At 40.8% G+C, this 26,813-nt stretch overlaps 1 protein-coding gene across 5 annotated transcripts in view; it reads left to right on the forward strand.

Annotated features, from left to right (window-relative positions):
- The window catches only part of DOCK3 (dedicator of cytokinesis 3), a 467,343-nt gene that overhangs the window by 141,961 nt on the left and 298,569 nt on the right, over positions 1–26,813 (forward strand). For all 5 annotated transcript variants that reach the window (XM_056129948.1, XM_056129950.1, XM_056129951.1 and 2 more), the window contains exon 4: positions 7,478–7,533. In XM_056129948.1, the coding sequence (XP_055985923.1) occupies positions 7,478–7,533 (56 nt within the window). The remainder of the gene's footprint in view (positions 1–7,477; positions 7,534–26,813) is intronic.

The following is a 26,813-nucleotide window of genomic DNA, read 5'->3' on the forward strand; positions in this document are numbered from 1 at the left end:
CATTGAAATGTTCAAATCAAGATCACAATGAGATATCTCATACCAGTGAGAATTGCATACATCAAAAATAGTGTGAACAATCTCTGTTGGTGGGAATGTGGTAAAAAAGGGACTCTCGTCTACTGCTTGTGAGAATGTTGTTGTCTGGTTCAACCTCTATGGAAACTTTTCTTTGGAGAATTTTCATTAAACTTAGAATTGAGTTGCCACAAGACTCAACAGTTCCACTTTTGCAATTGTGGAATCTACCCCCAGCACACAAAAACATTCTTAGAATCAGCTTAACTAAACAGGTGAGGAACCTATCTATACAAAGAAAACAACAGACCACTACTTCAAGAAATAAAAATGAATACAAGAAAATGGAGACACATTCCCTGCTCATGGACTGGGAGGATTAACATTTTCCAAATTACAGTACGCCCCAAAGCATTATGCAGATTCAGTCCAGTCCCTATAAGGATACTCATGTCATTTTTCAAAGAAATAGAGCAAATCTTTCTGAGTTCATATAGAACAACAAGCCCTCACGAATAGCTAAAGCAATACTTGGGGAAAAGAAGATGGGAGGTATCACCTTCTCCAACGTCAAGCTGTACTGTAAAGTGGTAGCAATTAAAACAGCATGATATTGGAATAAAGACAGATCCACAGATCAAGGAAATAGAATTGGGTATCCTGACACACATTCAAATATATGATCATTTTAATGTTTGATAAGGAGGCAAGGAAAGCCTCTTCAGCAAGCTGGGAAAACAGCAGCTACATGCAAAAAAATGAACTCAGGCCTCTTTTTATTTTTTTTATGTAGGAGTACTGCTGTTTATTCAGCCACTGATTAGCTGATTAAATTGGGCATGAACTCCATCTTACTTTTTTTTCATAATTTTATTTATCTATTTTTTCTTCTTATATTTATTTATTGAATCACTGTGGGAAAAGTTACTAAGCTTTCAGGTTTGAGTCTCGATCATACAATGATCAAACACCTCTCCCTTCATCAGTACTCATTTTTCACCACCAAGAACCCCAATATACTCCCCCTACCACCCCTCCCAATGCCTGTGAGGCAGATGATTTCCACTTAACTATTCTCTACATTGATTACATTCATTATTTCGACAAAAGATGTACCATTATTGTTTAGAATTTACCTCCCCAAAATCAGAATTGCTGAAAAGGCATTGTGAAATACTTCATTTTCTATAGCTGGTTATGAGAATCATATAATCTCGCATGGCTGCAATAGCGGCCTCGCGATTTTGGATTTCTGCAAAGAGCCAGATAATTATGAAATTGGTTTCTGTGCATTTGGTGTTATGGCTGTGCCGGAGAGCCGCTCATGGGGGACAACTCGTGACCTCAGTAGGGCGTGAAGGACGAGCTGGTACTGCCCCCCCCTTCCCATGAGACTGCAGTTGGCCCATCAACGCTGGCTCATACCTGGCTTTCTTATAAGTTCCAAGTCGGCGGCCACCTTGCTGCTGGGGGTGGGGGAGAAGCAGAAGGGAGCAACAGCCTTTCCCTCCCGGGGAGGCATGGTGCTGTGGTTTAACGCATGGTCCATTCACTTTTCTGCTGCAAGCTGCCGGGCTCTGGATTAAGTCCTTTTGCCTCTGGAGCCATGGCCGTGCCGGAGAGCCGCTCGTAGGGGGCAACTCGTGACCTCGGTAGGGTGTGAAGGATGAGCCAGTACTGCCCCCTTTCCCTTGAGACTGCAGTTGCCCCGTCACCACTGGCTCATACCTGGCTTTCCAATAAGCTCTGAGGCGGCAGCCACCTTGCTGCTGGTGGGGAAAAAGTGGAAGGGAGCAATGCCCCTTCCCTCCCAGGGAGGCATGGCGCTGTAGTTTAACACATGGTCCATTCACTTTTCTGCCGCAAGCTGCCGGGCTCAGGATTAAGTCCTTTTGCCTCTGGAGCCATGGCTGTACCGAAGAGCCGCTCGTGGGGGACAACTCATGACCTCAATAGGGTGTGAAGGACGAGCGGTACTGTCCCCCTTCCCATGAGACTGCAGTTGCCCTGTCACCACTGGCTCATACCTGGCTTTCCAAGAAGCTCTGGCCACCTTGTATGCAGTCCAGATGCATTTCTGCCAAAAGCTGCTGGGTTTCGAGATTTGTTTCTGAGTCTCTGGTATCATGGCCGTTAATTAGCTTGATCAGGAGCCAGAGAGGCCATTTGTAGGCGGTGACTCAGGGTCTCGCTGGTATGGGGAGGAAAGGGCTGGTTCCACCCCCATCTGGTGAGACCCCACATGTCTCGTCACTGCAGGCCCAAACCTGACTGTCCAGTGGCCTCTGGAGGGTGGTGGTCACCGGGCCACCAAGGGGAACAGGCCAAGGCACGAAACCTATTCCCACCTGGAGTGACCCAGCGCCAGTAACCTACTGCAGGAACAGGATGCATTTCTGCCAAAACCCTTTGGGTTCTGAGATTCGTTTCTGAGTCTCTGGGATTATGGCCGGTAAGCAGTTCGATCAGAACCAGAGAGGCCATGCCTCCAATTATATAGCTGAGCCAGAGGTGGTTTGTGGGTGTGTCTCCCACATACCTAACTTTTGGCCATTTACTTTCTTGGTAAACTTTGCCCCAAGTTTTTGGGGTCTGGCCAAAGGCACAGCAGCAATTTTGGGGTATCTGAAAGCTTGACGGTGCCATCAGGCTGCTGATACACTTGCCTCACAAGCATAAACTGACCTGCTGGCGGCACCATACCCCCATCAGGCCTCTTTTTAATGCCATCCACAGAAGTCAGATAAAAATGGATTAAAGACCTCACTATCATACCTGGATCCATAAGGTACAGGAAGGAAAATGTAGGCAGAACCCTCCATGACATTGAAGTTAAAGACATCTTCAAAGATGAAACACCACAGACCAAGTAAGTAGAAGCAAAGATAAACAAATGGGACTACATTAAACTAAGAAACTTTTGCACCTCAAAAGAAACATTGTGATCAAGATATAGACACTCATGGAATGGAAAAATTTATTTACCCAATACTCTTCTGATAAGGGGTATATATCAAAAGATATATAAGGCATGGATAGAACTTTACAAGAAGAAAACATCCAGCCCCGTAAAAAAATGGGGAGAAATGAACAGAAACTTCCTCAAAGAAGAAATACAAATGGTCAAAAGGTAAAAGAAAAAATGCTCTACATTGCTATTCATAATTTGCTATTGATTTGCTATTGTAAATCAATACAACAATGAGATATCATCTCACACCACAGAGACTGACATACATCAAAAAGTACAAGCACAACCAGTTCTGGTACTTATGCAGGGAGAAAGGAACTCTTATTCATTGTTGGTGGGAATGCTGACTGGTCCAGCTTTTTGGCAAACAATATGGACATTTTAAAAAAACTAGAAATTGAGCTTCCATATGACCCAGCTATACTAATTCTAGAAATATACCCAAGAGGCCTAAAAACATGTGGCAGAAATGTCATCTAAATGTCTATGGTTCATTGTAGCACTATTCATAACTGCCAGAATCTGGAAACAACCTGAGTGTCCAAGGATAGACAATTGAGTAAACAAACTATGGTACATGTCACTGTCACTGTCGTCCCATTGTTCATCGATTTGCTCGAGTGGGTACCAGTAATGTCTCACAACAAATTGTGAGACTTGTTGTTACTGTTTTTGGCATATTAAATATGTCTTGGGTAGCATGGCAGGCTATGCCGTGCGTGCGAAATACTCTTGGTAGCTTGCTGGGCTCTCTGAGAGGGGCAGAGGAATTGAACCCTGGTCGGCCACGTGCAAGGCAGACGCCCTACCCGCTGTGCTATCGTTCCAGCCCATGGTACATGTAGACAATGGAATACTACGCAGCTACCAGTAAAAATGAAGTAATGAAATTTGATTATAAATGGATAGGCCTGAAGAGTATCATGCTGAGTGAAATAAATCACAAGTAGAGGAATAGACATAGGATGATTACACTCATTTGTGGTATATAAAACACGTAGTATGAAATTATTACCCAAGGACAGTAGAAACAAGGGTCAGGAGAACTGGTCCATGCCAGAAGCTTGCCACAAGTGTATGTGAGTGTGTGTGTGTGTGTGGGGGGGAATGGGGGGAGGGAGAGGGCAGTTAGGATAGAGAAGGGACCACGATGACACCAATAGTTGGAAATTATTACTCTGCACAAGAATTGAATTCTGAATCTGGGTAAAGGAATACATATGATAACCTTTCAGTACCTGTATTGCAAACCATAATGCCCAATGGGGATTGGTAGGAAAGGAGGAGAGAACGAGAGAGGAAGAGGAAAAGTGCTTGCCATAGAGGCAGACTGGGATGGGGGTGGAGAGTGACATGAGGGATATTGGGGATATACATTGCTGATAGGAATTGCACAGTGGTGAAGGAGCTGGTGTTGAACATTGTATGATTGAAACCCAGTGATGAACAACTTTGTAACTGTGTATCTCATGGTGATTCAATAAAAAAAATTTAAAAAAAACTACAAAGTAAATATGCACGCTGTTACTCATTACAGCGCTCAGTACAATAGCAAGATAAAGACTTACCTTGGTATCCAATGACAGATGAACAGATTATAAAGATGTGGTATGTATATACAACAGAATACTATGCAGCTGCAAAGAATGATGAAATATGCATTTTGCTGCACGTGGATGGAACTGGAAGATACCAAGTTGAGTGAAGAAGGCCAATAGAGGACAGTCTCAGTTATTTGTGGTAGATGGAATAACTGGATGAAGGAATGCAATATTTTCAAAAGAGGATTCCTAGATCACCTTTGACCCCAGAGTACAGGGAGGAGGACAGAAAAAGAAAGAACTTGAGCAGAGAGAAGGGAGAAGATGAGAAAGGAAGGTAATAGAGGAACAGGTGTCTAGGTACATTGGTAATGTGGGGGAGTGGTATATTTGTATATTCAAACCACAGATTCAACAATACTGAAAACATGAGATCCAAACTACAAGCACTAAATTTTAAGATGTGCCTGTCAAGGTGGCGGGCTGTGGGGCTGGGTCGGTTGGGGAATGGAAGGGAACTTTGTAATACTGGTGAAGGAAGTTGATAACTGATGGTGGGATTGTGCTGCAACATATATGTTAATGAGTTTTAAGTCTTCTTGGTGTACAGAGCCTTTGATTATTATATAATGTCTGTCCCTGTCTATTAATACCCCTTTTCTATTGAAGTCAGTTTTGTCTATTGAAGTATGGTCATCACTGCTTTAATTTGCTTATAGTATTTATCATAATCATATTCTCCAGCCCTTTACTTTGAATCTGTGTTTATCATGGCATTTCACATGAATCTTTAGAGAGCAGAAGAAAGTCGGATTTAGTGTTTTGATCCATACAGCCACCCTATCCCTTTTAGTTAGGGAGTTCAGGCCATTGGCATTAAAACATATGAATGAAATAAAGGAATTTAATACTTTCTTTGTGTGGGTGGTTTCTGTAGCCAGTTTTGTCTCTTTAACCTTTTATATGAGGCCAGTTAGTGTGTCTTAAATGACCATTTAGTCTTGGTTTACTGAACAAAATTTTGTATAACTTGTCAGTAAAGTTATATATTGCACGATTGAATTTGAATGATAGATGAAATAATTTTGTTTGACTGGCTGTTATTTTTTAGTGTGTTATATATGTTACACAGTTACCTTTTGGTCTGTAAGGTTTTGTTTGAAATAACAGCTGTGATTTTTTTGTTGTTATTGCTTTTTTTGGTTCACACCCAGCAATGCTCAGTGCAGAGCCAGGGGTTACTCCTGGCTCTGCACTCAGGAATTACTCTTGGTAGGGCTTGGAGGACCGTATGGGAAGCTGGGTATTGAACCTGGGTTGGCTGTGTATAAGGCAAACACCCTATCCACTGTACTATCACTCCAGCCCCAACAGCTGTGATTTTTATGGGCGCTTCCTTTTAGATAAAGCTTGGGTTTGTTTTCACTGCTGGCAGTAATATCTGTCTCTTTGCCTCTTCCATTTTAATTATGTTATATCTTGGTGTGTGTTTGTGTTTACTTTTTTCACATTTAGCTTTATAATTTAAAACTTGATTTTATTAAACATAAAGAGATTTTCAAAAGTTTTGAACTACAAGAATTTAAATGGTTGAAATACCAGTTGCTTTTTTGATTCAAGTTATATAAATTAAAATCAGATAGCTAGAATTTTTATCAATATGATCTTCAGATTGTGGAAGTTTTTGGCTATAATTTCTTTTTTTTTCTTTTTGGGTCACACCCAGCAGTGCACAGGGGTTACACCTGAATTCTGCACTCAGGAATTACTCCTGGTGGTGCTCAGGGGACCATATGGGATGCTGGGAATTGAACCTGGGTTGGCTGCGTGCAAGGTGCACGCCCTACCTGCTATGCTATTGCTCCAGCCCCATTGGCTGTAATTTTCTTGCCAAAAAAAACCCCCTTCCCCCAGATTTCTCTTTTCTCCTTCTGGGGTCTCTGTAACTTGGATGTTATGTTTATTTAGATGTCTGAAAGATCGCTGACATTTTTGGCATTTTTATCTTCTTATGTTTTTTTAAAAAGAAAACTTTTTTTTAAAAGGTGGGGCTATGGGGCTGGTGATAGCCCGGCAGGCTACCGAGAGTATCTCACCCGCATGGCAAAGCCTGGCAAGCTCCCCGTGATGTATTTGATATGCCAAACACAGTAACAACAAGTCTCACAATGGAAACATTACTGGGCTTGCTCGAGCAAATCGATGAACAACCGGGGGGGGGGGGGGGGGACTGTGCTGTGCTGTTCTACTTATGTTAACCAGAGAAATGTTTCTTCACCTCTGAACTGGATAGTCTAAAAGTTACTGGTCAGATCATGTCAGTGGCATTATAGGTGTGTGCCAGGTTTATGTCTGTATTGTGGTCATGATCTGATGGAACATTTCAGTGACTTAAAAAGATTAAAAGTAACACTTGGACAGTGGCAGAGGTCTGCGCACTTTGATGGTAGTGGAGGGCTGTGACTTTGTACTCTGAAAGTATAAAAATAAACTGTGTTACCTCAACTACAATAAAAATGAAAAAATTATAAATAAAATATAAATAAAATTTTAAATAGATACAAATGGACAGAAAACTATTTGGAGGTACATGGCTTGAAGCCCTGGATTTGACCCCTAGCACTGTGTGACCCACTGAGCACTGCAGTGTTTTTGTGCCGCCTAAAGACCACAGGGAGTAGCCTTCCTCCCCCAAATTAGTTGCTTTATATCATAGTTTTTCCTTGAGGATAGACACTGATTGCAGGTGATAATAAAATTCCTATCTAATACATTATTTGTTAAGTCTGCATTCTTGATTAGTATATGAAGTGCTTTCTACATTGAGAGCTACTATGTTGTTGGTAGAGTATTTCAGTACTTCAGCCTGACTTCTATTTTAGTATACATTAAATACTCATCACAAATTGCTTTTACTAATGGGAAATCTTTTCTTTCTTTTTTACAGGGGATCTTTCCTGCAAATTACATTCACTTGAAAAAGGCAATTGTCAGTAATAGGGGGTGAGTAGTTGGCCTTATTAATTTAAGATTTTTGTATTTGGAGCATTTCTCCCCTCTTCACTTCATGGTATAAAATATTGCTTTTCCTGCCAAGAATATATTTACTTTTCTATAAATTTGATGATATATTTTTTCTTAAATGCTGGCAACTGTTACTTGATTTTCTATTACTATAATGATAACCTGAATTGTAAATTTTATTTATTTTTGGTGGGGGATAACCCTGACCTTGGGGGATGGGGACATCTGGCTGTGCTTAGGATATCTAGCTCTTCACTCAGGAATCATTCCTGGTGGGGCTTAGGGGACCATATGGGGTGTTGGGGATTGAACGCAGGTCAGTCTGGCAAGGCAAGCGCTATGTTACCTTGCTGTATTATTTCTCTGACCCTGACTTGTAAATTTCACAAAAACAATTGAAGTTGGACATTATTTTTGTATGAAGTAGATATGTAGTTTGGTCATAATTTTGATAAACGAATTGAAGAGACACAAAATGTAAAAATAACATTTATTCTTACTATTTCTAGTCTTTTCATATTTAGCATATGATTTTTGTGTGGCTACGTGACTACAATTAGAATGTCTCTGAATGCTCACATTAAATTTTGGAGCGGTGAAGAAATGCACGACTGTGGAGTGTAGCATTGCAGTCTTGTTCTTTGTGGGCAGGGATAACCCTGACCTTGGGGGATGGGACAAGATGGTGATCCTGACTAATAATTCAACCCCCAGCACCAAAGCCAGCTGTTTCTGGGCTCACCTCAGTGTGGCATGTGATTTTTTAAAAATTTGCTCTTTTGTACCATTATACATTAAAATGATATTTAGGTCCCATGATATGATTTACAAAGTTTTTAATAATTTTCAGGAATACAGTGTTCTAACAAATCCCACCACCAGCGTCTCCGTACCTCTAGGTTTTTTCCCATCCTCTAACTTGCCTCTTTAATAAACACATTATTACTTTTATTTTATATTAATTGAGGTTTTGTGATTTATAATACTGTAAATGGTTTCCCATGCACGTAATCCCACTACTGCACCAATCAACAGTGTACCCAACTTTCTCCCTCAAGGATCCCAGTCCCCTTCCTTTCTAGACTCCTCACTCATACCGCATGTACACACATAACTCAGTTGTGTAGATCAGTGTGCTTTTGACCCTTTGTTGTTACTTTATCTGTAAGTCCCATATGAGAGACATATAAGAGAGATCATTCTGTATGTTTCCTTCTGACTGACTTCATTCAGAATGACAATCATCAAGTTCTATCCATGTTGCAGCAGATTGCATAAGTTTTTCACCCATTTGATTTAAATACCATGATTTTCAAAGAAATTTGCGTGATTTTGTTCAGTAAAGCTGCATAGTATTCCGTTGTATATATATGCCACAACTTTTTAAAAAAATTTTATTTATTTTTTATTTTTATTAGTGAGACATCATGAGGTACAGTTGTAGACTTATAAATTTTTGTGCTTGGGTTTCAATTATACAGTAATCAAATACCCATCCTTCCACCAGTGTCCATTTCCCACCACCATGGATCCCAGTATCCCTCCCACCCCCATCCCCCCCATTCCACCCTGCCTCTGTGGCAGGGCATTCCCTTTTGTTCTCTCTCTCTTATTGGGTGTTGTGGTTTGCAAAGGAGGCAATGGGTGACAATCATGTTTGGTCTATAGTCTACTTTCAGCATGCTTCTCCCATCCTGGGAGGATCGTCCCAAAACCTTTATTTGGTGTTCCCTTCTCTATCTGAGCTCCCTTTTCCCCTGGCATGTGTGGTTGGCCTCCAAGCCATGGAGTAAAATTCCTGGTACTAATCTCGGCCATTCTTGGGTGTTAGTCTCCTATTTTGTTACTTTATGTTCCCCAGATGAATGCAATCTTTCTATGTCTATCCCTTTCTTTCTGAGTCATTTCACTTAACATGATACTTTCCATGTAGTACCACTTGTATGTAAATTTCATGACTTCGTCTTTTCTAACAGCTACATAGTACTCCATTGTGTAAATGTACCAAAGTTTCTTTAACCAGTCATCTGTTCTCGGGCACTCAGGTTTTTTCCAGATTCTGGCTATTGTAAAGAGTGCTGCAATGAACAAACAATTGCAGATGTCACTTCGACTATACTTTTTTGCCTCTCTGGGATATATTCCCAGGAGTGGTATTGCTGGATCAAATGGGAGCTCAATTTCTAATTTTTTGAGAATCGTCCGTACTGTTTTCCAAAAGGACTGAACCAGTCAGCATTCCCACCAACAGTGAAGGAGTTTCCCTTTCTCGCCACATTCGCGCCAGCACTGGTTGCTTTTGTTCTTGTGGATATGGGCCAGTCTCTGTCGTGTGAAATGATACCTCATTGTGGTTTTGATCTGCATCTCCCTGATGATTAATGATGTATGCCACAACTTCTTGATCCATTCATCTGTATTTGGATCTTTGGGTTGTTTCTGTATCTTGGCTGTAGTGCTAAGAGTGGTGGTGAGCGTAGCTCTGCATATATTCTTTTGAATCTATTTTTTGTGTTTTGGGGATAGATGCCAAGAAGTATTATCACTGTTCTGTGTGGAAATCCTATTGCTATTTTTAAAAAGGATCTTCATATTGCTTTCAATAGAGACTGAACCAGGTGACATGTCCACTAACAGTGAACAACATTTCCCCCTACACTGGGTGTTTTCAGGCTTTTTGATATGTGCCACTCTCTCTGGTGTAAGATAATATATCTGTGTTGTTTTGATTTATGTTTCTCTGATCATTATTGAAGATGAGCACTTTTCATATGCTTACTGGCCACTTGTATGTCTTCTTTGGGAAGGTGCCTGTTTTTCTTCTTAACCCATTTGTGGAGGCGGGAGGAGTCACTGGATTTATTGTTGTTAAGTTTTGTGAGTGCTTTACAGATCTTGGATATTAGCCCTTTATCTGATATATCATGTGAAAATGTTTCAAAAAGACAGTAGGGTGTCTTTTTATTATTGCTGAGTCTCGTTGCATATAAGCAGCTTTTTAATTTGGAGTAGTCCCATTTGTTTATTTTAGTTTCTGTTGTCTTTGCCATTGTGTTCATTTTGTTGAAGATACCTCTGTGGTAAATTTCCCGGAGAGTTCTCCTGATATTTTCTTTAATGTATCTTATAAATTTTGGGCTAATCTTCAGATTTGCAATCTCCTTTGAGTTTATTTTTGTGTATGGTGTGAGGTACAGTTTTAATTTCAGTTTTTACTATCCAGTTTTCCCAGCAGCATTTGTTGAAGAGGTTTTCTTTGCTTCACTTCATACACTTAGCTTCTTTGTTGTATATAAACTGTTCATAAATTTGGGAGCTTAACTCAGGACTCTCATTATGTCCTATTGTGTGCAGATCTGGCTTTATTCAAGTACTGTATAGTTTTGATTATTATAGCTTTGTAGTATAGTTCAAAGGTGGGAAACATAATCTCCATTCTTCCCCCTCCCCTTAGGATTGCATTAGCTATTTGGGAAATTTTATGGTTCCAGTCACATATCAGTAGAGTTCCAAGTCTTTAAAAATGTCATTGGAATTTTAATGAGTATGACATTGAATCTGTATAATACTTTGGTTAGGATGGTCATTTTTGACCACAGTTCTTCCAGTTCTTCTTATCTTTCCATTTCCTGGTGTCTTCTTCTATTTCTCTTAGCAGTGATTTGTAGTTTCTACCATATAAATCTTTCATCCCTCTTGTTTAGTTGATTCCTGGGAATATGATGTTTTAGGCAATATTTGGAATGGCATAGTCTTCTCAGTGGTCTGGAGCGATAGCACAGAGGGTAGGGTGTTTGCCTTGCACATGATTGACCTGGGGACCTGGGTTCAATTCCTCCACCCCTCTCAGAGAGCCCGGCAAGCTATTCCTCGCGCCCGCATGGCAAAGCCTGGTAAGCTTCCTGTGACGTATTCGATATACCAAAAAAAAAAAAAACCTAGTAGCAACAAAAACAGTAACAGTAAATTGATGAACAGTGAGAAGACAGTGCTACAGTCTTCTCTGTTTTTGTATTGTTGTTGTTCTTGTGAAGCAAGGAAATTTTATTAAAACTTATTTAAAGCCTCTTCATCCCCAAAGCTGTGATGGTTTTCTTCCCCACCCAGGTTAGTTTATCTGCTGGTATTCAAACCCGGGACTTGGCTTTCTCCTTGCAAGCACCCCAGGCGTTCTCTTGGAGCCTGGGACAAAAGCAGCCCTGAGCCTCTGTCTCTTCCTCTTCGTCCCCAAAGCTGTTCTGATCTTCCCCACCCAGGTCAGTTTATCCGCTGGTATTTGAACCCAGGAACTGGCTTTCTCCTTGCAAGCATCCCAAGTGTCCTCTCGGAGCCTGGGACAAAAGCAGCCCTGAGCCTCTGCCTCTTCCTCTTCATCCCCAAAGCAGTGCTGGTCTTCTTCTCCACCCAGCCTTTACCCCCTGCCCCCACACCAGGTTCCTGTGAGGCCGTGGCCTCTTCAGAAGTGGGCGTGGCATTGGTAGAAGTGGGCATGGCCTAATTTTAGGCGGGCCAACTCTCACACTGCTGCAGGTAGTTTAGTCATACCAAGAAATCTAGTCCCCATATCTACACACCAACATGAAGAAACAACGCAAATCCCCACCACGTGGGGAGGACGATGAAAAGAGTCCAGAATCCTTTGTAGGTGCTACTCACCTAAGGGACCTCTCTGACAAAGAATTCAGATATGAAGTCATGAAGATGTTCAATGAACTCAGTGAAACAGACAGATATTCAGTAAATTGAAGGAGGACATGAAAGAAACAATGGATCGGACAATTGAGAAAATCCAGGAAGAAATGAAATGAGAGCAGAAATTGGAAAGCTGTGCACAGAAATGACACAAATTAAAGATTCCCTAGATGAAATAAAAAACTCATTCTGTGCCTTTAACAGTAGAATGACCACAGCTGAAGACAGAATCAGTGAGCTGGAAGATCAGCTGCATCAAGCCAACAGGCAACAACAAACAATGGCAAGGGACCTCAAAATAGCTCGAGAGAGAATCAGAGTCCTAGGAGATGATTCCAAGAGGAACAACATTAGAATCATTGGAGTACCAGAAGCTCAGGGAAACAATCCCAATGAAAAAGCCACGGTTAAACAAATCATTGCTGAAAAATTCCCAGAGCTCAACAATGCAGCCATTCAGGTTCAAGGAGCCCGAAGGGTGCCAGCTAAAAGAGACCATAACAAAAACACTCCAAGACATATCATAGTTAGAATGATCGATGCCACCGATAGAGACACAATACTGCAAGCAGCAAGGTCAAAGAAGGAAATCACATAGAAAGGAGCACCCTTTAGATTCACAGCAGACCTATCAGGGAAACCCTCCAAGCCTGAAGGCAATGGCGGGACATAGTGAAAAAACTCACTGAAATGAATGTTTCACCAAAAATACTCTATCTGGCTAAACTCTCACTCAAACTCAAAAAGGAATGGTACGCTGTTTTCTAGATAAACAGCAGCTCAGGAACTTCATAGACTCAAAACCAAACCTAAAAGAAGGGCTAAAGAGAGAGAGAGAGAGAACCCTAATAAACTGAATCAGAAATGTGAAGGGGGATATCACAACAGAAACCAAAGAAATTCAAAAGATCATCAGAGACTACTTTGAAAGTCTGTATTCCATGAAACAAGAGAACCTAGAAGAAATGGATAAATTTCTGGATTCGTATAATCTCACAAGGCTGAATCAAGAAGATCTAGAGTACCTGAATAGACATATTAACATCAAGGAAATTGAAACTGTAATCAAAAATCTTCCCAAAAACAAAAGCCCAGGTCCAGATGAATTCACTAGTGAATTTTTCCAAACATTTAAATAGGACCTTTTGCCAGTTCTCAAGTTTTTCCTCTTTTGCAAACCACAGCACCGAAAAGGAGAGAGAGAACAAACGGGAGTGCCCTGCCACAGAGGCAGGGTGAGATGGGGGGTTGGGGAGATGGGGGGTGGGAGGGATACTGGGATTAATTGTGGTGGGGAATGGGCACTGGTGGAGGGATGGGTACTAGATCATTGTATAACTGAAACCCAAGTACAAAAATTTGTAAGTCTGCAACTGTACCTCATGGTGTTTCACTAATAAAATTAAAAAAAAACTTGTTTAGAAATATGTGAGGGGATAGAAAGCGAGAGGTACATGTTCAAGAGAGAACACAGGCTTCTCCAGAATAGAAATAAACAAGCAAAGGATAGAGACAAGCAAGCAAAATATGCATTCAGGGGAGGATATGGGATTAAAGAGTAAGCCTCTTTAATTTTATTTTATTTTATTAATAAAATTTTATTTTATTCTAGTCCATTATTTGTGTATAGGAATGTCACAGATTTTTGTGTATTAATTTTATAACCTGTTTTCTTACTATACTGGTTTATTTTTTCTCAGAGTTATTTTTGTGAAGTCTTTAGGGTTTTCAGTGAATATCATGTCATCTGCAAATAGCAATTGCTTGACTTCTTTGTTTCCAATCTGGATCCTTAATATATCACTGTCACTGTCACTGTCCTCCCAGTATTCATCAATTTGCTTGAGCGGGCCCAGTAACGTCTCCATTGTGACAATTGTTACTGTGTTTGGCATATCAAATACATCACGGGTAGCTTGCCAGGCTTTGCCGTGCAGGTGAGATACTCTCGGAGAAGAGAGGGGCGGAGGAATTGAACTCAGGTCGGCCATGTTGGCCACTTGCAAAGCAAACGCCCTACCCCACTGTGCTATCGCTCCAGCCCCCCCTAATATATATATATATATGTGTGTGTGTGTGTGTGTGTGTGTATATGCATATATACAGACATATATATGTTCACACACATATATATGTATATAAGCATGTGTTTATATATATGTATATATATATATATATATATATATATATTTGTCTGATTCCTTTGCTGGGACTTACAAAACTGCTTTGAGTAAAGGTGATGATAGTGGCAATCCTCACCTTGTGCTTAATAGCATGAGGCAGTCTTTATATTTTTTACCATTGAGTGTGATACTGGCTTTGAGTTTGTTGTAAATGGCCATTAGTCTTTGAGGTATGTTCTATTCTTGTTTTTTGAGTTTTTTTTTTAATTATGAATGGGTTTTGTCAAAATCCTTCTATGTCAATTGATATGATCATTTGGTTCTTATTTTTTCTTTTGTTGGTGTGCTATATTACATTAACTTATGTATTTTGAGCCCTCCTTACATTCCTGGGATGAACCCCACTTGATTATGGCATATAATACTTTTGATATATTGCAGGATTTGGTTTGCTTGAATTTTCTTGAGGATCTTCTTTCAGGCCCCTTAAGTACTATCAATTAATGAATTTTATTCTATTTTTTAACATGCTTTGTAAAAAAAACCTATTCATGTCTTGTTCAGGAATAGCTAGGCAAACAGAATTTTTGAAAAAGGACAGTGGGACTAATTTTGGGCTTACACAGCAAACTGGAGCCAGTTTTCTCTGGTGAGAAGTGATTTATATGTCTTCTCTAAGTGAGTATACTTCCTTTTGGGCAGCACTGAAATAATACAGATGGGTGGCAGCCTTGGCTGCAGTTGTGGGGAATGGAGGTGGCACGTTCTGTTTATTTGTTTTAAAATGGTAGGTATCCACAGAGACACAGTGATTTTTTTTTCCTCTAAAGTTATGTAGTAGCCCAAGTAATGATGGTCTCTTGTTTACAGAAATAGAAATAAGCACTTTCATTTTATTTAAAAATATTGTAACTGTGATTTATCAAGTTATTTAGCATACAGTTGTTTCAGGCATAGTGTTCTAACACCAGACCTACCAACTGCGTACCAGTGTAACCTTCCCACTAACAATATCCCTAGTTTCCCACCTGCCACCCCAGCCTTCCCCTTTGCAGGCACAAATTTACTTCATATTGTTTGTTACAACACAAAGACAAATGGAATTATCAGATCTTGGATCAATCAGAGTCAATTTGTGATAATTATTATATCTCACAATGATGTTAATAAAATTGTGTGAAGATCTACTGTTGGTTAGTGCTAGTTGAGCCTACTCTGTTATGGTTTAGGCTCATTGAGCTTGGTGATCTTCTATGCAACTTTCCAATCAGATTTGCTGTGATTCTACTGGGTTAGTAGTATATGAAATTTGGATGTGCAGTGTGACCGCATATGTGGCCACATGGTGTAGGAGGTATAGATCTGGAACAGTTTGGTGACTTGGCAATTTGATGAGGTTCAGTTGTGGAGCTGGGGGACGTTTTTCTTTTGGAGGGTGTCAGGTGTGACTTTGTGTTGCTGTGCCTTCAGGTAGAAAGGGAATTGCTTGCCCCCATTCTGGGAATGTCGGTCCCCCAGATTAATCAGTCTAGAGCAGTCTACCTTTTGGAGATGCTACGCTAGGCTGTTTGTTGTTTCTCTGGTAGCAAGATGGCAGGTGTAGTTGGGGTCTTCTGGATTTTCCGGTGGCAGGGGTGTGTTTCAGGGGATTCAATTTGCCTCCCAATCTGAAAATACACGGTGTTTTCAGCCTGTAGACTGGTCCCACCTGGGAAGATTAATCTACTCATCTTATTCATTCAATTAGATATGAAGCTGAGCTGTTTCTATGTTGGAGGGTGTTGGATGTTGATGGCTGCAGGCTGCTGTGCCTTCAGGCAAAAACGTGAATCAGCCTGCCCCTATTCCTGAAAGGTTTTAGAGTTCTCACCCTGGCCCAGTCTACCTGGGAAGATTTGGTGGTATCAAGAAGCACCTTTTAAAATCTCTTTTCACAATATCTTTCTAATTCTTTCAGATGTCAGAGGAGCTTTGGAACAAAGTTTGCAAATCCCAACTCTAGAATCTGTGCTTAAAAGGGTAGAATGGGAAGTGCGAGTTATAACTAAATGGTATGTTTTGTAAAATATAATACGATGAAAGAAAATTTTCAGATTCTTTTAGTGAACCTTTGCAACAGTACTTTATAAATCTCAACGTTTTAAGACATTCCAAAAGTGTCAATATTCTGGGTAGAAGTTGTGTCGGAACTGCAAGACATTTACTTTAGAAAATGTTATTAGCACACTGAAATACAACCCCCCCCCCAATATATAATACTTTGGTCAGCAGTGGAGTTTATAAGGGCTGATATAAGGTAGAAAATTCATAGAAGTGAGATTTTAAAAGGAGCTGTATAATTCCTTTTGAAAATTATCAGCAAAATAATATACTTCCTGATAGCAAAAGATTTACCTTAGATCCGGTTTATAATAGTTGTAAAGGTAATTGGGAAACAGTTTTCCCAGCAGAAGAATTCCTACCTGAATTCAGTTACAGGAAAGCAGAGGAGATATAGCTATCAAGATTTACACAGAGCAAATGTATTTATAGATGCATTCATTTGTTTTCTTGGCTTTTTGGGTCACACCTGGCGATGATCAGGAGTTATTTTGCACTCAGGAATTACTCCTGAAGGTACTGGGGGAACCATATGGGATGCTGGGGATTGAACTTGGGTCAGCCACATGCCAGGCAAACATCCTACCTGTAGTACTATCGCTCTGGCCCAGATGCGTTCATTTTTTTAACATGTGTAATAAAATTATTTTTAAAGTTTAGGTAACATGATTATAGTAATGTTAATTATGTGCAAATATACTGTATCACACCACTGTCCCTATATCACCCCTAGTCTACCTTTTAATCCCCTCAATCTCTCTCCCCACTGAATTTTATGATCCAGAACCAAAAGTTTGTCATTATATGATACTGTCTGTTCCCTTGTTTTGTCTCTGTAGAGCAATAGCACAGCGGGTAGGATGTTTGTCTTGCACGCGGCTGATCTGGGCTGACCCCGGTTCGATTCCTCCACCCCTCTTGGAGAGCCCGGCAAGCTACTGAGAGTATCATGCCTGCGCGGCAAAGCCTGGCAAGCTACGCATTATGTATTCGATATTCCAAAAACAGTAACAAGTCTCACAAATAGAGACGTTACTGGTGCCTACTTGAGCAAATTGATGAACAATGGGAAGACAGTTACAGTGACCATTGATGGTATATAGATGACATAGATGTATAAATGATATAGATGCTACATCCAGTATTATTTTCCCTTGGATGTCTCTCTCCCTCTCCTCCCTTCTTTGATTAGCTTTATCCACATTTCAGGAATTACAAGATTTCATCTTTAGTTAGATACATTCTTTCTGGAAGCAAGAAGACGAGGGTTATTTTGAATATAAATCTTAGAAAGCTATGCAGAATCAACTTCAGCATACAAATCTCCTGCAGATTTTTTTAGAATAATATCGACAAAATCTGAGAAAAATATGTTTTGGTTTTTAGGCTACACCAGTTATGTCAGGGATTACTCCTGGCTTTGCATGAAGGAATCTCTCTTAGTGATGCTTGGAGCACCATATGCAGTATTGGCAATCAAACACAGGTTGGCTGCATGCAACTTATCCAGCTCCCTACCCCCATACTATCTCTTGGGTCAAAATAAGTTTTTTGATTGCTTGCAAGTTCTGAAGAACAATCAATATAGGTAGGATCTTCAAAGGCTACAGCCTTTGGAGGTGTGCACACACAGAGAATTTTTTGTGACTTTTCCCTGTATGCTGCAATGTGGTGTAAACAGAAAGAGATAGTCTTTTAAAGGTGAGGAACAAATTAGGAGTTTGTAACTCTTTGGGAAGCTGGAAATTAAGGGGCATAATTTTTTTTAATCAATGAATGTTTTATTTTTTTAAAAAAATTTATTTAGTGAAACACCATGAAGTACAGGTCTAGACTTACAAATTTTTGTGCTTGGGTTTCAGTTATACAATGATCGAGTACCCATCCCTCCACCAGTGCCCATTCTCCACCACCACTGATCCCAGTATCCTTCCCGACCCCCATCCCCCCATCCCCCCTGCCTCTGTGGCAGGACATTCCCTTTTGTTCTCTCTCTCCTTTTGGGTGCTGTGGTTTGCAAAAGAGGTATTGAGTGGCAGTCATGTTCGGTTTATAGTCTACTTTCAGCATGCATCTCCCATCCTGGGAGGATATTCCCAGTACCCTTTATTTGGTGCTCCCTTCTCTATCTGAGCTGCCTTTTCCCCTAGCATGTGTGACTGGTCTCCAAGCCATGCAGTAAATCTCCTGGTACTTAGCTATTCTTGGGTGTTAGTCTCCTATTTTGTTACTTTATGTTCTCCAGATGAATGTAATCTTTCTATGTCTGTACCTCTCTTTCTGACTCATTTTGCTTAGCATGATACTTTCCATGTAGTACCACTTGTATGTAAATTTCATGACTTCATCTTTTCTAACAGCTACATATACTCCATTGTGTAGATGTACCAATGGTTCTTTAACCAGTCATCTGTTCTCGGGCACTCGGGTTTCTTCCAGATTTTCGCTGTTGTGAACAGTGCCGCAGTGAACAAACAAGTGCAGCAGATGTCACTTCGACTATACTTTTTTGCCTCTCTAGGTTATATTCCCAGGAGTGATATTGCTGGGTCAAATGGGAGCTCAATTTCTAATTTTTTTGAGAATCGTCCATACTGTTTTCCAACAGGGCTGAACCAGTCAGCATTCCTACCAACAATGAAGGAGGGTCCCTTTCTCACCACATCCGTGCCAATACTAGTTGCTTTTGTTCTTTTGGGTGTGAGCCAGTCTCTGTGGTGTGAAATGATATCTCATTATTGTTTTGATGTGCATCTCCCTGATGATTAATGATGTAGAGCATTTTCTCATGTGCCTTTCAGTCATTAGGATTTCTTCTTTGAGAAGGTTTCTGTTCATTTCATCGCCCCATTTTTTGATGGGTTGGGTGTTTTCTTCTTGTGGAGTTCAACCAGTACTTTGTATATCCTTGATATTAACCTAAGGGGCATAATTTTAAAGAGGAAAGAACAGCAGAGAATTAGAACCTTATTCTACATGAGTGAATTTTCCCAACGTTTTTTGAGCTCTGTACAACTCCAGCAATCTTAGTGAAAGAATACAGCTGGCAGGATGAAAAACCTTAGTAGATGTCACCAGCCACTCAGTTCTGGTGAGACAAGTATTAGAGTTCAAGTACTTGCAAGTTATGGTATAACTTTGAAGAATATCCCAGAATAATATTCTATTATATGCTATTAGTATCACAAAAACACTGCTTTGAAAAATATGTAGTAAGGTGTTAACAGTAGTGAAATGTGATCTTTTGAACCAAAATCAAGGGGGAGTATACATATTCACATATGTGGATATTCATAAAAATATTATAAATATATATTGCATTTAACAGAAAATTTTCATTAACAGAAAATATTTCTTAGAAGTGAACAGACACATTCATTTATCATACATGTTACATACTATGTTCAGTTGCAGTTAGATATTTAAACATTGTTAATAAGAATGGGTTGTATTTTATTTTATGTCAAAAGACATTTACTCTATTGCTTGTGATGACCTGCAAGAAGTAGATCAGTATTTGTAATTCCTTGATAGAAAATGGTAACGATAGCCTTGGAGTGACTGCTGTATTTATTGCTCTTGCAGGAATATGTAACTTAGATGGCAAATAAGTAAAATAGGAAGTGCTACAATATTTTATATTTTAAATAAATAAAATATCGCTACTTATATACAGAAATTTTATTCTTTTGCTTGTTTTGGGGGTCATACCTGGCGATGCCCAGGTGTTGTTTCTGGCTCAGTGCTCAGGAATTATGCTAGCTGTACTTGGGGGACCACATGGGGTGTTTGAGATTGAACCCAGGTGGGTGTGTGCAAAGCAAATGCCTATCCACTGTACTATCTCTTCAGCTCCTCATTAATTTTACTTTTTAAAAAAATTTTTATAGTTTTATCTATTGAATCACCTTGAGAGCAGTTATAAAGCTTTCAGGTTTAAGTCTTGGTCATACAATGAAACACCCGTACCTTCAACAGTGCCCATTCTCCAAAAAACCCAGTATACCCCCATCCCACACCCTCCCTCTACCTATGGGGCAGATGATTTCCACATTACTCTCTCTCTCTACTTTGATCACATTCAATATTTTGACACCAGACCCATCATTATTATTTGAGATTTTTTTTTCTAAAATTTTATTAGTGAAACACCATGAGGTACAGTTATAGGCTTACAAATTTTGTGCTTGGGTTTCAGTTATACAATGATCAAGTGCCCATCCCTCCACCAGTTCCCGTCATCCATCACCACGGGTCCCAGCATCCCCCCCGCCCCCCATTCCCCCCCGTCCCATCCTGCCTCTGTGGCAGGGTATTCCCCCTTGTTCTCTCTCTCTTCTTTTGGGTACTGTGTTTTGCAAGAGAGGCTTTGAGTGGCAATCATGTTTGGTCTATAGACTACTTTTAGCATGCTTCTCCCACCCTGGGAGGGTCCTCACAACACCCTTCATTTGGTGCTCTCTTCTCTATCTGAGCTTCTTTTCACCTAGAACGTGTGGCTGGCCTTCCATTCATGGAGCAAAATTCCTGGTACTAATCTCAGCCATTCCTGGGTGTTAATCTCCCTTTTTGTTGCTTTATGTTCCCCAGATGAATGCAGTCTTTCTGGGTCTATCCCGCTCTTTCTGACTCATTTCGCTTAACATGATACTTTCCATGTAGTACCACTTGTATGTAAATTTCATAACTTCATCTTTTCTAACAGCTACATAGTGCTCCATTGTGTAAATGTACCAAAGTTTCTTTAACCAGTCATCTGTTCTTGGGCACTCAGGTTTTTTCCAGATTCTGGCTATTGTAAAGAGTGCTGCAATGAACAAATAATTGCAGATGTCACTTCGACTATACCTTTTTGCCTCTCTGGGATATATTCCCAGGAGTGCTATAGCTGGGTCAAACGGCAGATCAAATTCTAATTTTTTGAGAGTCGTCCATACTGTTTTCCAAAAGGGTTGGACCAGCCGGCATTCCCACCAGCAGTGAAGGAGGGTCCCTTTCTCGCCACATCCACGCCAGCACCGGTTGCTTTTGTTCTTGTGGATGTGGACCAGTCTCTGTGGTGTGAAATGATATCTCATTGTGGTTTTGATCTGCATCTCTCTGATGATTAGTGATGTAGAGCATTTTCTCATGTACCTTTTTGCCATTCGAATTTCTTTTTTGCAAAAGTTTCTGTTCATTTCCTCACCCCATTTTTTGATGGGGTTGGGTGATTTTTTCTTGTGGAGTTTAACCAGTACCTTGTATATCCTTGATATCAACCCCTTGTCGGATGTGTACTTGGTGAATATCCTTTCCCATTCTGTAGGCTGTCTTTGTATTTTGGTCACTGTTTCTTTTGAGGTGCAGAAGCTTCTTAGTTTAAGATAGTCCCATTTGTCTAGCTCTGTTTTTACTTGCTCGGCCAGTGGCGTGACATCTTTGAAGATACCATTAGCTTCAATATCATGGAGAGTTTTGCCGACTTTGTCTTCAATAAACATTATGGATTCTGGTCTGATGTTGAGGTCATAAATCCATTTTGATCTTACTTTTGTGCATGGTGTTAGGCAGAGATCTGAGCCCACTTTTTTGCATGTAGCCGTCCAATTTTGCCAGCACAGTTTATTGAAGAGGCTTTCCCTGCTCCATTTCACTTTTCTTGCCCCCTTATCAAAAATTAGATGATTATATGTTTGGGAGGAAATGTAAGTATATTCAACTCTGTTCCATTGGTCTGCAGCTCTGCTTTTGTTCCAGTACCATGCTGTTTTAATTATTACTGCCTTGTAGTAGAGTTTGAAGTTAGGGAGGTTGATTCCTCCCATTTTCTTTTTCCCAAGAGTTGCTTTAGTTATTCGTGGGGGCTTATTGTTCCATATAAATTTCAGGAGTGTTTGCTCCATTTCTTTGAAGAATGTCATGGGTATCCTTATAGGGTTTGCATTGAATTTGTACAGTGCTTTGGGAAGTATTGCCATTTTGATGATGTTGATTCTCCCCATCCATGAACAGGGGATATTCTTCCATTTCCTCGTGTCCTCTTTTATTTCCTGAAGTAGCGTTTTGTAGTTTTCTTTGTACAGGTCCTTTACTTCCTTAGTTAAGCTGATTCCTAGATACTTGATTTTCTGGGGCACAATTGTGAATGGGATTGTTTTCTTGATGTCACTTTCTTCTCTTTCACTATTTGCGTATAGGAATGCCATGGATTTTTGGGTATTGATTTTATAGCCTGCCACTTTACTATACAAGCCTATTGTTTCTAGGAGTTTCTTGGTAGAGGTTTTAGGTTTCTCTAAGTATAGTATCATGTCATCTGCGAATAGTGAGAGCTTAATTTCTTCTTTCCCTATCTGGATGCCCTTAATATCTTTTTCTTGCCTAATCGCTATTGCAAGTACTTCCAGTACTATATTGAACAGTAGTGGAGAGAGTGGGCATCCTTGTCTCGTCCCTGACCTTAGGGGGAAGGGTCTCAGTTTTTCCCCATTGAGGATGATGTTTGCTGTAGGTTTGTGGTAGATGGCTTTAACTATATTGAGGAAAGTCCCCTCTATCCCCATTTTGGCAAGGGTTTTCATCATGAATGGGTGCTGGATCTTGTCAAAAGCTTTCTCTGCGTCTATTGATATGATCATATGATTTTTATCTTTTCTTTTGTTGATATGATGGATTATGTTGATTGATTTCCGAACGTTGAACCATCCTTGCATCCCTGGGATGAATCCCACTTGGTCATGATGTATGATCTTTTTGATGAGTTGTTGTATTCTATTGGCTAGTATTTTGTTGAAAATCTTCGCATCCGTGTTCATCAGGGATATCGACCTGTAGTTTTCTTTTCTTGCGGTGTCTTTGTTTCCTTTTGGTATTAGAGAGATATGGGCTTCATAGAAGCTGTTTGGGAGAGTTTCTGTTTTTTCAATTTCCTGGAAAAGCTTGAGAAGAATTGGCAATAGGTCCTCTTTAAATGTTTGGAAAAATTCGCTAGTAAATCCGTCTGGGCCTGGGCTTTTGTTTTTGGGAAGACTTTTGATTACAGTTTCAATTTCCTTGATGTGAATAGGTCTATTCAGGTACTCTATATCTTCTTGATTCAGCTTTGGGAGATGGTAGGAATCCAGGAATTTATCCATTTCTTCCAGGTTCTCGTGTTTCGTGGCATACAGATTTTCAAAGTAGTCTCTGATGATCTCTTGAATTTCTTTAGTTTCTGTTGTGATATCCCCATTCTTATTTCTGATTCGATTTATTAGGGTTCTCTCTCTCTGTTTCTTTGTGAGTGTTGCTAGTGGTTTATCTATCTTATTTATTTTCTCGAAGAACCAGCTCTTGGTTTCATTGATCTTTCGGATTGTTTCTTTGTTTTCCATGTCGTTGATTTCTGCTCTAAGTTTTATGATCTCTTTCCTTCTGCCTGATTTAGGCTCTTTCTGTTGATCCTTTTCTAAGGTCTTGAGCTGTGAGGTCAAATTGTTTATGTGCATCGTTTCTATCGACTTAAGATATGCTTGCAGAGCTATAAATTTTCCCCTTAACACAGCTTTCGCTGCATCCCATAAGTTCTGGTAGTTTGTGTCTTCATTCTCATTTGTTTCCAGGTATCTTTTGATTTCATCCTTGACTTCGTTCCTGACCCACTCATTGTTCAGCATCGAGTTGTTTAATTTCCAGGTGTTTGATTTGGTTCTCCGTGTCTTTGTGTGATTCACTTCTATCCTCAGTGCATCATGGTCTGAAAAGATGGCTGATACTATTTCTATCTTCTTGATTCTGTTGAGGTATGTTTTGTGTCCTAGCACATGGTCTATTTTGGAAAATGTTCCGTGCGTGCTGGAGAAGAATGTGTATTCTTTCTTTTGGGGGTGTAAAGCCCTGTATAAGTCCATAAGCCCTTTCTCTTCTATTACTTCTTTCAAAGCCAATAATTCCTTGCTGGGTTTTGTTCTTGTTGATCTATCCAGAGGTGATAAGGCGATGTTGAAGTCTCCAAGTACTATTGTGTTGGTAGTGATGTCCTCCTTAAAATCTGTTAGCAGTTGTTTTAAATATTTAGCTGTTCCCTCATTAGGTGCGTATACATTTAAGAGTGTGATTTCTTCCTGTTGTACGTATCCCTTGATGAAGAGAAAATAGCCTTCACTGTCCCTTCTAATCTTTTTCAAGGTGAAATTAATGTTGTCGGATACTAGTATGGCCACCCCAGCTTTTTTGAGGGAGTTGTGTGCTTTCAGGATTGTTTTCCATCCTTTGACTTTGAGTCTGTGTTTGCTCTGGCTGTGGAGGTGAGTTTCTTGTAGGCAGCAGAATGTTGGGTTCTGTCTCTGTATCCATTTTGCCACTCTGTGTCTCTTAACTGGTGAATTTAGACTGTTGACATTGAGAGAGAGAATGGTTATGGGGTTTTGTGTCATCTTTCTGTGCGGGTGTGTTGTGGTTGTAGGGTTTGTCTTTTCTTATAGTAGCCCCTTTAGGTCTTGCTTTAGGTTTGGTTTTGAGTCTATGAAGTTCCTGAGCTGCTGTTTATCTATAAAATAGTGTACCGTTCCTTCGATTTTGAGGGAGAGTTTAGCCGGATAGAGTATTCTTGGGGAAGCATTCATTTTCGTGAGTTTTTTGACTATATCTCGCCACTGCCTTCGGGCTTGTAGGGTTTCCTCTGATAGGTCTGCTGTGAATCTAAGGGATGCTCCTTTGTATGTGATTTCCTTCTTTGCTCTTGCTGCTTGCAGTATTGTGTCTCTGTCGGCAGTATCAATCATTCTAACTATGATATGTCTTGGAGTGTTTTTGTTGGGGTCTCTTTTAGCTGGCACCCTTCGGGCTCCTTGAACCTGAATGGCTGCATTGTGCAGCTCTGGAAAGTTTTCAGCAATGATTTGTTTGACGGTGTTTGTTTCATTGCGATTGTTTCCCTGAGGTTCAGGTAGTCCCATGATTCTAATATTGTTCCTCTTGGAATCATCTGCTAGGACTCTGATTCTCTGTAGAGCCATTTTGAGGTCCCTTGCCACTGTTTGTTGTTGCGTTTTGGCTTGTTGCAGCTGATCTTCCAGCTCACTGATTCTCTCTTCAGCTGTGGTCATTCTATTTTTAAGAGAAGAAACTGAGTTTCTCATTTCATCTATGGAATCTTTTAATCGTGACATTTCTGCTCTCATTTCTTCTCGTAATTTGTCGATTTTTTCTGTGGTGTTACTGGCTGTCTGTCTGACTGTTTCATTGAGTTGATTGAACATCTTGATGACTTCGTATCTGAATTCTATGTCAGAGAGGTCCCTTAGGTGAGCTGTATTGTCGGAATGGTCTAGATTGTTTTTGTTGTTCTCCCCTTGTGTTGGAGATTTTCTTTGTTTCTTCATATTGCTGAGTAGGTTGGGAACTAGATTCTTTGGGGACAAGGTTCCTTAGTATGGGAAAACAACCTGTGGGCCGCATAAGCGGCCGCCCACTGGAAAATAAGCCATGCCCACTTTGAGGCCACGCCCACTTTTGAGTAGGCCACGCCTCTCCAGAACCCTAGGTTTGGGATGAGATGGGCGCCGCCGTCAGGAGTGAAGAGGGCAGGGCAGACGCTCAAAACTGCTTCTCTTCAGGCATCTCGGGGGACACCTGGGGTCCTGCAGGGAAAGATGGAGGTCCCAGGGTCGTGAGCCAGCAGCTGTGCTGACCTGGATCTCAGGAACCGCCTGGATATCGGGGAACATACGAAAAACAAGCGGGAGAGGCGCTTTGGGCTGGCACGGTCCCACGACTCAGTGTGGAGACAGGGAGGAGCGGGGTGTTCACGGGAGGCCACCCCCGACCTGCAGCAAGACAAAATCGGCCTTCAGTCCCGCTTCCTCGCTGGGGTCCCACTTTGTCCTTCACCCGAGTGACCAAGGACTCTCTGACCCGTTTCCAGGAAGAGCATTATTTGAGATTTTACCCCAACACTCAGATCTGCTGAAAAGGCAACAGTAGACAATTTGTTTTCTATTGCTGGTTAAGAATAACATAGGATGTCGCATGGCTGCAGTAGTGGCTGCGCGATTTTGAAATTCCAAAATTTTAACACTTAAATCGTGGAGGGATTTCTGCCCAAACCTGCTTGGTTCCGAGATTTGTTCCTGAATCTCAGGGATCATGGCCGTTAAGCAGCTTGATCAGGAGCCAGAGAGGCCGTTCGTGGGCAGGGACTCGGGGTCTCTTTGGGGTGGGGAGGAAAGGGCCGGCTCCACCCCCATCCCATGAGGCCCCATGTCTCGTCACTGAGGGCCCAAACCTGACTGTCCAGTGGCCTCTGGAGGATGGCGGCCACCCAGCCACCTAGGGAGTGGGATAGCACCCTTTCCCCCCTGTGGTGGCCTGGTGACAGTAACC

Source organism: Sorex fumeus, unplaced genomic scaffold (assembly GCF_029834395.1).
Source record: "Sorex fumeus unplaced genomic scaffold, SorFum_2.1 ptg000072l, whole genome shotgun sequence".
In the NCBI taxonomy this organism is placed as follows: domain Eukaryota; kingdom Metazoa; phylum Chordata; class Mammalia; order Eulipotyphla; family Soricidae; genus Sorex; species Sorex fumeus.